Source organism: Lycium ferocissimum, chromosome 12 (genome assembly GCF_029784015.1).
Source record: "Lycium ferocissimum isolate CSIRO_LF1 chromosome 12, AGI_CSIRO_Lferr_CH_V1, whole genome shotgun sequence".
In the NCBI taxonomy this organism is placed as follows: Eukaryota; Viridiplantae; Streptophyta; class Magnoliopsida; order Solanales; family Solanaceae; genus Lycium; species Lycium ferocissimum.
Window position 1 is genome coordinate 27,869,571 of NC_081353.1, and position 13,471 is coordinate 27,883,041.

Consider the following 13,471-nt stretch of genomic DNA (forward strand, 5'->3'; position numbering starts at 1 on the left):
ATTTAAAATTATATAATAAAAATTATAATAAATTTTATCATAAATGTGATCAAATTTGAGTCAAATTGGTGCAGCAATTTGCCAACTCTCGTGCAAAAAGTCTTTAAAACTTTAATAGTCCACTGTTTCATTAGTATTTGTTTTCAAAATTGATTTAACTTTAACATTTAACTCAAGGTTATCAAAAAGTCTTTAAAATTTTAAATAGTCCACTGTTTCATTACTCCATTTGTTTTCAAAATTGATTTTTAAACTCTAGTTATTATATTTAAAACTTTAGCAGTCCACTGTTCATTTTGGTCTCCAATAACGTCCAATTCCAGCCAAACAAAATTTTTACCCATCAAGAAAGTACCTGCAAGGCTGCAACATAAGAAAACAACAAATACAGTCAGTCACTAGAAACTTCATTATTGAAAAAAAAAAAAAAAAAGTACCAGATAATAAATCAGTTTGCAAAATAAAAATATTTAACTAAAATACAAAATACGTAATATCTCACCCCCCACGTATATACTCAAAATTAACGTATACCCCTACGAACATATACGACGTACTGAACGGCCAAAAAGAAAACGGATAATGTAAAATGGCCAAAAAGAAAACGGATAACGGAAAATGGCCAAAAGAAAACGGATAATAACGGAAAATGGCCAAAAAGGAAACGGAAAACGGGGAACGTCGAATGAATGGATGAATGATAATCAAAAACCTTAAAAGAGATTAGCTCCAATTTTTCATCTTAATTAATTCTTTCTTAATTTGAACCTTAGGAGATGTATTTTTTATGGATATATACTTAGAAGTTTCAAAAAATTGGAAGCTCCATGGGACAGCAATACCAAAATTTAGAGGATTCTGTTTATATGTTATTAGTAAAAAAAAAAAATATTTAACTATCTAGTCTATACACAGTCGGATCTTAGGGTTTCGGCCACCGGAGAGTACACAAAAAAACCGTTCCATCCCGACCTCCACTTGAGTCCTTCAAATTAGTGGCCTAAAGTCAAATTTTAATCTCAGGCCTTGGACATGACGGAGAGCCGGCTAGGTCTACACTGGAAATTAGCCCTGCGACGTTGTTGATGAGACGAAGGACGAATCAGAGCCGCTAACGCTCTCTTCACCAAATCACCTTCTACTGTTCCGATTCTGACTAGTGAATTCGTCATAGCTGATCTCCTCATATTCAACTGGTTCGAACTGTACGACGACGTCGTACTACGGCTTGTATTAGGACTCGTATGCTTATGTAGACTACATCGGAACGAACCTGGATGTGTAGTAGGTGAGCACATACACGCCTTCTTTTGACCGCTACGATTATTATGACTCTGGTTCTTAACGATGTGATTATTCCGGTTCACTGCTGATATAGACCGGCTCGGTGAAGTCGCACGGTCCAATGAGAACCGTACTGACGACGAAGACCTCGAGCTTGAGGTACTGTATAAATTTACGCGGTTCGGTGAAGTTGATCTGCTGAGAATTGGGTGTGAACCGGTGGAAAAACCGGATGTTGAAGAAGCAAAAGCCGAAGAGGTAGTCTTTGACGTTCTCTGACTCGGTGAATAGAATTTTCCGGCAGGTGAAAGTGAACGGATTACTGGTCCACTTGATCTACGAGTAGTAGCCGCCATTGTTGTTGTTGTCAAAAGTTTATAGTAAAACTGGAAGAAGAAAGAAGAAAAAAACTGGAAGAGTTCTTATTTTTATTTTTAAAGACCCAGTTGGGCTATTTGATTTGGCAAACCTTAGCACCACTCGAGGTATCTATTTATAGGAGTCCAATGTTTTTCCTTTTCCTTCTAGGAGTCTAATTGCTACTACTATTTTTTTTCTTTTAGTTAATAGCTTTTTAGTCCCTCAATTATTGATACATTATGATTTAGTCCTTATGATATTCGACTACGCACATTAACATTCTAATATCATTGAAAAATAGGAATTCGAGTTATCAAAAGGATTTTATGTGATTGTTTCTAGTATCCACTTTGTTATCTTATTGAACAAAAATGGTGCTATTGTTCCTCTATTGATCAAGAATTTGGATTTTTGGGAAATATCATGATCGTCCAATAAGAAGTGTTTCAATTTTTTCAAATGAATAATTTGAAGACGTATTGATTCTAACAACTGATTGTAGAGTTGATCATTCAAACCTTTCAATTCAAAATTGTGCACTTTTGATATCTCTGCTAGTGAATATTCACAAATTTTTCATAACTATTAATCATTTCATCGCTTACTTACTCATGTGTTATGTTAAGTTCGTATTGTTACTCCATATTAAATAGTTAAATACTATATTTTCTATTTGAAGGGACCAAAAACACACGTTTTACTTAATTAAAGGTTAAAATGCTAAGTCATATATCACAAAAATCAAAAGCAGAATTTATCAGTACCTTACGCCAAAAATGTTATTATCCCTTTTCCTTTTCATAATTGGGTTGGGATATTTTACCGTTAATTGCGTGTGCAACCCGCTTAACTTCTTCAAAATATGTTTTGTGGTCCAAATGCATTAACTATGATAATACAGCTAATACTTGATAGTTAAGTAATGATAAATACACTACGCTCATCATGTCAATTCTACTTTATAGATATTTCCCTTAACAATTTGGTACTATTTGTTAGGTCGGTAATATTTGGATGATTTATTTTGCTCAAATTAAAGATATTTCTACTTCTTCGGAAAAAAGATATTTCTACTTCACAGATATTTCCTTAATAATTTGGTACTATTTGTTATGTCGGTAATATTTGATTTATTTTGCTCAAAATAAAGATATTATGGTAAATTCTTGAAAATTGACAGAATCTAAAGGTTAGTCAATCAAAATTTATGACTAGGAAAGGCATTTAGACATAACCAAACAAAAATAATTGAAAAGGCAAGTAACGAATTAGTTGACATGATTATTTCTCTTCATTAAATATTTTCACAATAGTTATGAAAAATATTTCCTCTTGAGTTTAGATCTATAATTGCTGTTGTAAATATTCCTCTTGTTTAGGTTTTAAATCTTGAGAATCAAAGTGATCTTAATGGTAAAGTTTATTTTGCTAGAGAATAGATCGCACAAAGACTCGGAATACGTTTACCCTCTTCTACGCTTCTTGGCTCACAAGATAATGATAGCGTAGTTTACTTCCTGCACAACCTAAAGGATGAAATAAGTGATTCACTTGCTAATAAATAAATAAAAAGATTATTATGGAATTTTTATCATTAAAACTGTCAAAAAGTCATAAACTATTATATTATGACCTCTTTATAATAATCACATTCTATTATAATATTTCACTATAACGATCAATTTATCTTGGAACAAAATTTACATGTTATGTCATATTATATGTTTTCTATAACAACCTTTCGCTCTAGCTGTCAACAAATATCTAGACAAATGATGTTGTTAAAAAAAATTTAACTATATATATCGAGAAAAATATAATTAATTCGAATGTAAAGAACTCAGGCAAGAACAACAAATTGTAAGATTTTTTTTTTTTTTTTTTTTTTTTTTTTTTTTTTTAGTAATCTTTAATTGCTCTTAATTCTACATAAATATCTTCTTGTTTGGCACCATTATTAGTTTCCTTGTACTTTTTTGATAAACATGTCAAAACCTTCTGCCTTAATTGACAAGACGATATTTAGTAGTAGCAGAGAAGAAAATATCTCAATTTACAGGGCCACCAAGTGTAAATTACGAAAAGTATAAAGGATGCTGATGCAAATAAAAGTAAAGACATTTTCAATTCCTTGGGAATTCAATTTCTTGACCAAGCAAGTAGGCATACAACAAATTTAACCATAGTTTAGAAAGTAACAGAACCTAGAAATTTGGAAACCACGGGCTTTGGCGATAAAACCTACTTTTTCGCAGTGCATTTATTACACATTTTTTAGTTCATAAAAATATTATTTTTCTTTTTTTGAAACATAATTTTATTTTATGAGATAATTTACAACTATAAATACTTAAAAAAAAATTTGGATCACAAATTTCAAAATTATTATTTTTTAGAATTCCGTGCCTAATCAAATATCTCATTAATTACTCTTCCATCTCAATTTATCTGACATTTTTAATTTTTCGAGAGTTAAACGAATTATTCTTTGATCATAATTTTTTTTATATGTATTTTAAATATTTTTAATTTTTAATTATTATATTTTTTTTACGTAATTCTTAAATATATAAATTTTATTTAAAAAAATTTAAAAATTCAGAAAAACACCAAGCGAAGACAAAGGAAGATGCCGTTTGAGTTATGGTGGGGACAGTAAAAGACAGCCACGTACCTTATGACCTTTAGTGACTCACTCATGATAGATCCCACGTATACATGTCTATTTCCAACTCCCTCCTTTCAAATTTATTTTTTATAATCTGATATTTTGATTCGACACAAAATTTATAAAAACGATACAACAAAAGTAACATACCTGAATCCTATAAGTAGAATCTGGAGAGAGCATGGTATATGCAGTCCTTTCAAATTTATTTTTATAAATAATATGATACTTTGCATCGATATAAAATTTATAAAAGCAATACAACAACAATAATAACATACCTAAACCCTGTAAGTAGGATTTGGATAGTATAGTATTTGCAGATCTTATCTCTATCTTAATAGGTAGAGAGGCTATTTCATAAATATCTTCAGTTTAAGAGAAAGCATGATAAAGACGGTCAGACAAGAATTGACCGAAATAATAAATATTTTTTAAATTTATAATTTTATTTATGTCATAGTGTTCGTGTGATTACCAAATTTAAAATTTAATATATTAAATATGTTAGAATATCGATGTAGTTGTAAATTTATTTATTAGAAATTAATTATTTTAATGACTCGTTCTACTCGCTCCATTTTAATTTATATGATTCTAGTTACTTGCAATTCATTAACAACGTGATTGTTTTTAAATTTGGAAGCAATTTAATTTAAATTTTCTTTTTATTCTTAATGAGAAACTTTTATAGCTACACAAAATGTTATGCATGTTTAAGATTATAAATTTAAAAAAATTTACGATTATATAAATATTATGACATATTTAATACTTACTGTACAAATTCTGAAAATATTTCGCTCTTTCTTAATCTGCATGCTAAATGAAATAGGTTCACTAGGGTGTTTATATTATATCCAATTTAATTTTAACAGATACATGTTAAAGTAAGAATATATATTATTTAATTATAATTAAAAATAAATATATAAATCAAAATATGTATTTTATATTTATTAGTTTGATTATAAATATCATGTGCAAGTGATTTTTTTTTTTTCTGGAAGAAAAATAGTTTATTGAGAAACATGGGAAGATCTTGCCCATTTGTATCATATCCAAAGGGCGGTGCTCATGTGGGGTTGTGTGATGAATGTCCACAAAAAATTGTGACATTTCATAGTTAAATTTAGTTATATGTTACATTTATAATAGTTTAGGAGGACATGGCTTTTGGCATCTTAATTTAGATTAAACCCCAATAATGTGTGCCTTATCTAAACAATATGTTTATTCATTTTTGTAATGTTGTTAGGGCACAACTCGGAGAATAACTAATAGCCATGGATTTTCTCTAGTTTGGGTTGGTTCAATTAAGTTGGCTTTTGTGGTTGAGTTCTTCTAATGAAATGGCATTTGGGAATGTCTAAACTACTTTATGGAATACTTATGTCTATGGAATCAAAACGTAAGTACATGTTTAGTGTGAAAAAAATAGCATTTTGATTAAACTTTAGGTTTTATATTTCTTGGCATTTCTTGTTGTAATCCTTAAAATATTTCACTCGATATAGATGTATCGCTCCGGATTCAACAAACTCTTCTAGTATAAACTAGAAGTAGAAACAACAAGAACAATTTACTAGCAAGAAAAACCAGTCGATACAAAAACAGAGTTTGAACTTTTCTGGTAAGCTCAAAAGAATAAAAATACTTTTTACAAATTAGAATTTCATTAAGGATTTCGTATATGTCACAAGAGGGGTGGGGCTGCAAATCCACCAAGTTTGCCTTCATGCACATCTCTCACGTGCGCAAACCTACTCTATTTTTCTAGCTCTTTACCGGTTCAATAATAAGCAATTCCTTATAAAATGAAAATGAGAGCTTCCAATACATGAGAGACACTTTCTTTTGAGATATTCGTTACTCTATTTTTTTTTTTTTTTTTTTTAACAATCTTGTAATTTAACTTGTCTATAGTTTTTCTTGCAAGGGATTGATATTAAATTAGTCTTCAAAAGAATCTCATGTTGAAATTTATTTATAAAGAAATATTCTCAAGTTAGTTTATTGAATATATGTCTTCATACTTTCTTTTCTTTTTTTTGCTTTTTGGCTCTCTCTCTCTCTCTCTTTTTTTTTTCCTAAAGCAAAAGAGAAATTTAGTGGACTCTTTCCAAATTGTATTATTCCAAATTCCAAAAGGTGTGGATCCACTACTTTTCCAAAGCAATTAATTCGAATATATAAAGTTATTGCACATTGTTTCGACATATCGACTAGTATTATGTCGAATAATTCCAAGCAATTTCAAAAGATTCGTCGACCATTCCCACTAGGACTATTTTCTTAGAGGTGACGGCTTTTGGTGGGCTGCTATTTCACGCACACGCCACATTCAATCACTTTAAAATCCCACATCATATGTTTTACGGTTATATAAAGTTCTCGTCTTGAGGAGTGACATTAAATTTTTTAATTATTCACCAATATATAATGCAAGTTTAGAGTGGTAGTTATGGCCAAATATATTCTTTGTTGATGAGAAAAGCGAAACAAAACTACCACAACAGCAATATATCCAGTGAAATTTTATAAGTGGGGTCTGGAGAGGGACAGATGGACTTTAACATCTTGCCTATTCTTGTGAGAGTAGAAGCTTCCGATTGACCATCGACTCAACAAATGCGAAACAAAAAGAAGAAAAAAGATCCCCCGTTGACAATGAACTTATGCTCCCTGTCCCATTTTCACAGAAAACGGAGAGCGAATTTATTGGTCCAACTAAGTCATATTCGTGATGCCTAAAGTCTATTTAACGAGAATACTAGAAATTTGTTCATTCCCGGAATTCGAATACGAGACTCTGAATAAGCATCCTTGATAGTGGGGGTATGGCCATATTCGCAACAAATAGGCTTTCCATTTTTTTGAAATGTCTATTTATTACTCCTAATTGCAAAGGACCACAAAGACCAATATTATTTTTACTAAAATAAAGTTGTGCAATCGACAAATTGCAGAAGAGATTCTTCTAAAGTCAAGCACATAAAAGACTGGTATATATCTTACACCGAAAGCACAAAGCTTTAATTTTTTTTTCCTTTGAAGGAGTTATTTATTTATATTTCCTATATATTGCCTTTCACTAAAATTAATGAAATAAAGAATAAAGTTTAGTTTGGTTTAGAATATTCATGAGAGGAAACAGCAAAGTCTTTAGGTTTGGAAAAATATAGGGCTTGAATGGAGTGTGCTTGGCAGTTGACAAAGTCGAGTCAACAATTGAAGCTTTCCCTTTAATGGCATATATATTGAGATAGCTGTGTTTAACTGATCACGTAATTTAATAAAAAATAATTATTTATGCGGTTCGAAATAAGTCATAAAATTTGAGTGATAATAACTCATTTCATTAATAATAAAATAAAAAATTTAAAGATAAATTATTTCTAACTAAATAAAAACATGAAGTTTTTCAAATAAATTGAAAAGTAACATATAAATTGCAAGAGAATAATTAATGTTGAAAAGTCAAATTAGTGATTACGGCAATTTCCTAGTAGCACACAGAAAATATTCATTTCGATTTTAGAATTTATACAGTAGTTTTGACTTCTTTTTGGGTTGTGAGAAGTTTCAGATCCTGCTTTGATATTGGGAGATATACTATATTACTATACAATACCACATAATTTAACATGCTTAGGGAGAATAACATTACGCATATGGTACATAGAAATTCGATGTGAGAAATATTTTTGATTCTTTTTTAGTGCATAAATGAGAAGACGCGAATAAGTATGTATTCCTAATGCCAAATTTCTACCTCTCTTTCATTTCACGTGACACTTCTTTATTTTAGTTTGATTCTAAAAAATAAAAGATAATTTAACTTTTGATTTATCTTTAATAACACAATTTTATAATCATCACGTAAATATCATAACATGTTTATTATAAGTTCAAAGTATTTCTTTCTTACTCAATCTATGTGAATAGTCAAATACTTTTAGATAATTAATAAAAAGCGGAGGAAGTATATGTACAATTCTAATATATTAGAATAGTAACTTGCGCGGATAGAGTCTTTTGTTATCGGGTACAACTAAATTCAATATTTTCGACAGTTTTATCATAATTTATGTAGCATCTTTCGAATTTTGAGAGTTAAACAAAAAAAAAAAATTATTGTAATTTTTTCATATATTTTTGAATTGTCAACTATTGTAACTTATAGTCATTTTTACATGATTTTCAAATATGCAAATTCTTTATTTCAAAAGACTTAAAGATTTAATGTCTAAATTTATAATTAAAATTAAATTATTTAACTCTCTGAATTCGAATTATGTCACATAAATTGAGATTGAAAAAATACTAATAATTAATTGGAGTCTCCCATAACTGTGCAAAATATACGTCGACCAACCACATGTGCAGCAGTCAGTGTCACTACATCATATAGAGAGCAGCTCTTTTGGCCCAGTGCTAATTTAGCTCAGATACGCAGAAACTTCCCAGCTTTTCAGTCTTCAGAGGTCACACTCACACATGCTCACCTCACATGCATTGCTAGAAAGTCACTAGCTAGCACCATATAAAGTCGTAGAAGCAGGTGTAGGAAGGACGGGGTGTATGGAGACCTTCTTTTTATTTGGGAAAAGGGTCAAATTTACTATAAAAAAAAGATTAAATTTGTCATCCGTTATATTTTTGGTTAAAAAATACCTTTAAAGTTAATAAAGTGAATAAAATATACCCTTCATATATTAAATTTATCCAACATGAATGTTAAATCACCATTCAATAAACTTAAATACGCAGACACACGCGATACGCAACGTCGGCCTCCAACCCATTTACCCCTCCCTATCTCTCTCCTCCACTTCTTTTTCCACCACTAGCACCTCTACCCCTTCCACCATCAATGCCGCCACCATTTTCATAATTTCCACCTTCATTTAGTCAGACCATTCACCTGCCAAATGGCCACCCCAATTTAATCACTATAGTTCAAATAGTTTAATTGATGAACTGCAACCTCAAACTATTTGGGTATTTCTTCGTCAAACTGTTTTTCGTTTTCTCTACAATCTTCAAATGATAAAGTGAAGTTCTTAAGTTTTGTACTGAGCTTAAACAAGATTAGTAGAGCTATGCTTACAACACTTTATTTCTCTTCGCCTTCCATTTTCAATTCCGAAAAACTCATAGTCTGCTAACTTGATGCTAGCTTAAGCAGAAACAATGGTATAAGTTGTTCATAAGTGCTAATATTAATTGCTGGATCTGCTTCCTACCTACTTGCATATGCCGCACATCCCTATATTATTTTGATCAAATTAACTAGTCAAAGCATTTTAGCCACAATTAAGATAGTAAATTTTACTATCATTCTAGCACCCGAAAAGAGAAGCATTCTCTGGTTAATGGGTGTTGAAGTATCTGGAGACTAGATTTTCTTATTGTGGTTAAGTGAAGATGGAAATGGTGGTGATCATGGCGGCACTGATGGTGGAAGGAGTGGAGGTGCTAGTAGTGGCAAAAGTGAGGGGGAGGGGTTAAATAGGTTGGGGTGGTGAGGTGGTATGCTACGTGTGTCCATATCACTAAAATATTAGTGTCATGTGGATTTAACATTCAAATTGGACAAACTCAACGGAGGAAAGGTATATTTGATCCACTTTGTTAATCTTAAGGGTATTTTTGAACCGAAAGTATAACGGAGGACAAATTTGATCCTTTTCTCATAGTAGAGGGGTAAATTTGACCCTTTTTACTTCTCATTTTGGTGGGATATATAGGTTCTTTCGATAGATCTTCGGTTTAAGAAAAAAAGTTGAATCTCAAAGCAGGTTTGAAAAAAAAATGCATGAGTATGACAAAAAGTTGAATCTCGAGAAGTGCATTTGATAGCTGCGTGTATCACATGACGGTATCTGAGAATTCAAATTTTTATTTATTGTTATATATTGATGATATGCTTATTGCTGCTAATAGTATGACAAAGATAAATGATTTGAAGAAACTGCTAAGTAAGGAGTTTGACATGAAAGATTTAGGTGAAGCTAAGAAAATTCTTGGAATGGAGATTCCCCGGAAAACGGTGAGGTACATCTCACGTAAAAAGTATATTGAGAAGGTAGTTCGAGGTTTGGCATCGAATAAATGTAAATCCGTTACTTTACGATTAGCACAATATTTCGTACTTTTCGATGGCACCGCAATCAATGGAAGAGGTGGAATACATGTCAATAGTTCCTTATTTTAGGGGGCGTTGGTAGCATCGTATGTATCTTATGGTTTGCACTCTACTCGATATTGCTCAAGCAAAGCCGAGAGTGGTAGGTCGATTCATGTCTAATTCGGATAAGACATTCGTAAAGCAATTAAGTATGGATATTATGATATTTTAAAGGTTCTTCGAATGTTGGTCTAACTTTTGTAGGATGAGAAATGAAGGATTCTCGTCCTTGGTTATGGATTCTAATTTTGCAAAAAGTGCGATCTTGATAGAAGGAGATCAACAACGGGCTATATCTTTACTCTTGTAGGTAGTGCCATAAGTTGGAAGGCAACTCTCTAGTCTATAGTTGCTTTGTCCACAACAGAAGTTGAATATATGGCGTAGAAGCGTTAGCAGCGAGGCTACATGGTTGAAAGGTTTGGTGTCGAATCGAGTAGGGTATAACATGAACCAACTCTAAAATGTGATAGCGCAGTGATATTCACTTGATAAAAAATCAGAGATTTCATGATCACACCAAACACATTGATATCAGATTCCATTTGATTCGTGATGTTGTTGAACATGCACAGTTAAGGTCTTGAAGGTTGACACAAAGGACAACGTAGCGGATATGTTGACCAAGGTGGTTCCTCTTGTCAAGTTCAGTCATTATATTAATTTGGCAGGAGTTTGCATCAACTGATGCGTCAGGATGGAGAACAGCAGGGCAAGGTAGAGCTACTAGTATGTACAAGGTTTCGGTTAATGTCTATTGTTTCCTACACGGAGTTAGCTCACGTAGGCTTGAGACATACCGGATCGAATGACGTTCATACGGAAGCTTGAAATTCATCTCAAGTGAGATTGTGAAGCCGAGAAGATATTCAATTCCTACTCAAAAGGCGAGAAAGAAATAAAAGGAAACTTTTTGCTTTGTTGGTTTTCGAGTGTTATTTAGATTTAGATCCCCTTTCTAGAAAGAATTAGACCCGAGTATAAATATACATGCTAGCCTAGGATTTATTAAGAGACGGAACACAGAACCCAAGAAAGATTCAATGTTGTAACTTACTTTTTTCCTTGATATTCATAACAAAGGGCCGTTCTCTTGGGACTAGAAAGACATCGATCCGAACCACGTTAATTATTGTGTTTTTATCGTTTTCGCGCTAACAGGTCGTTTTAGCAAAAATAAATTGTCGCTTTAGAATTCAAGAGAATAATTAGTAGTAATTATTTCTAATTATATCCTTATATTAAAGAACTACTTTTTTTTAATAGTGCTAAAATCTCAAGAAACATCTAATAAATAGGGTGACTTAGTAAATGATACCTTGTATTTTTATTTTTTTGTTGTGTAGTGAAAAGAGATCTAAAAGGACATTTATTTTGGACGGAAGGAGTATAAATTTTTTGATGTTCCCCGTATTAAGAACCCATCTAGCTTCTCGACACTGATTTAGGGGCGAACTAGTTATATATACTAATTTGAGGTAATAATTTCAAATTTTGAATCCGTCTTTGATGTAAATTACTTTTTAAACGTTCAAATAAGAGATATCATGTCTCAATAACAATTCACCTAAATTAGTCTTAGCTACGAGCTAATGCTTAACACACATAACATGAACCTACATACCTTAAAATGTATGATTAAATTAAAACAGTGTTACATATATTAAATTAAACCCAATAAGAAATCTCATGTTTCAATAACAGTTGACGTAAATTAGTCTTAGCTATCAGCTAATGCTTAGCACACTGCACACATAACATGAACCTACACACCTCTTGAATCTGTCTTTGTTCAAATATAATAATGCTAAACTGTGTCTAGAATGTAGGGGTCCTAACGATGCCAAGTTGTTAGGCAGGTCATGAAAATACCGCTTAATAAACGACATGAAGTATCTTTTTATGCAACTATAGTCTATATATATTTTAGCTGATGCATTATGCATCTTCTAGTCTGCGCATATGAGATTAACAAATTGCATTTAGATCTGTTTAATTGGAAATTCACGTATCACCACCACCAACAATTATGTCTCAATTCAAAAAAATTGGAAATTAGCTATATGAATTCTCATTGATTATGCTACTCCACAAGCCAATAATGTTATGTTACTGGTGAAAACTTTTCATACAATAAATGGACGTGGGTTCGATAATTATTGTCCATCTTCCCCATGTAAACAACATAAGGGGAGCTAGGGGTATCAAAAGGGGGTTTATTCGAACTCCTTTCATTGAAAAATTACAATGTATATATAAAGTCAAAATTACTTTGACGTCTATATAGTAGGTGTTGAATCTCCTACTTTTTCATATGTTTGCTTTTTTATATTTTGAATCACCTTAGTAAAAATTCTGACTCTACAACAACAACAACAACAACAAACCAAGTATAATCCCACCATTGTGGGTCCGGGAGGCAGAGTGTACGAGACCTAACCCCCACCTTGAAAGGTAGGGCGGTACATTTCCGAAAGACCCTCGGCTCAAGAGAGGAAAACAAGACAAAAGGTCGATAGGGCAAGCATATCGAAAACAATATGAAAACAAGGAATAACAAAAGCAGAAAGTCATGGTAGAACGATCCGAAAGAAAGGAGCATGAACTACTATACATAAATAAGATAATCAAAGTACAACGGCCCAACAAATATAAGCAAGCAATCAAATTCGAAATCAAATGGCAATAAACAAATGAGCAAAACTACAACTACTATGGTGAAATGATAAGCCACCTAGCCTTTCTATCCTAATCGAGTCCTCCACAACCTCCTATCTAAGGTCATGTCCTCGGTGAGTGAACCGTGCCATATCCCGTCTAATCACCTCTCCCCAATACTTCTTCGGCCTCCCTTTACCTCTCCCGAAACCGTCCATAGCCAACCTCTCACACCTCCGCACCGAGCATCCGTGTCTCTCCTCTTCACATGCCCAAACCATCTCGGCCCTCGCTTCCCGCATCTTGTC

The 13,471-nt window shown here is 32.2% G+C and overlaps 1 protein-coding gene across 1 annotated transcript; it reads right to left on the bottom strand.

The window, feature by feature from the left end:
* Nucleotides 1-830: 830 nt before the first annotated feature.
* Nucleotides 831-1,711, bottom strand: LOC132040183 (uncharacterized). Its single transcript, XM_059430804.1, has one exon. The coding sequence runs from the start codon at nucleotides 1,638-1,640 to the stop codon at nucleotides 1,020-1,022; it is 621 nt and encodes a 206-aa protein (XP_059286787.1). The 5' UTR covers nucleotides 1,641-1,711; the 3' UTR covers nucleotides 831-1,019.
* Between the last annotated feature and the right edge of the window lie 11,760 nt (nucleotides 1,712-13,471).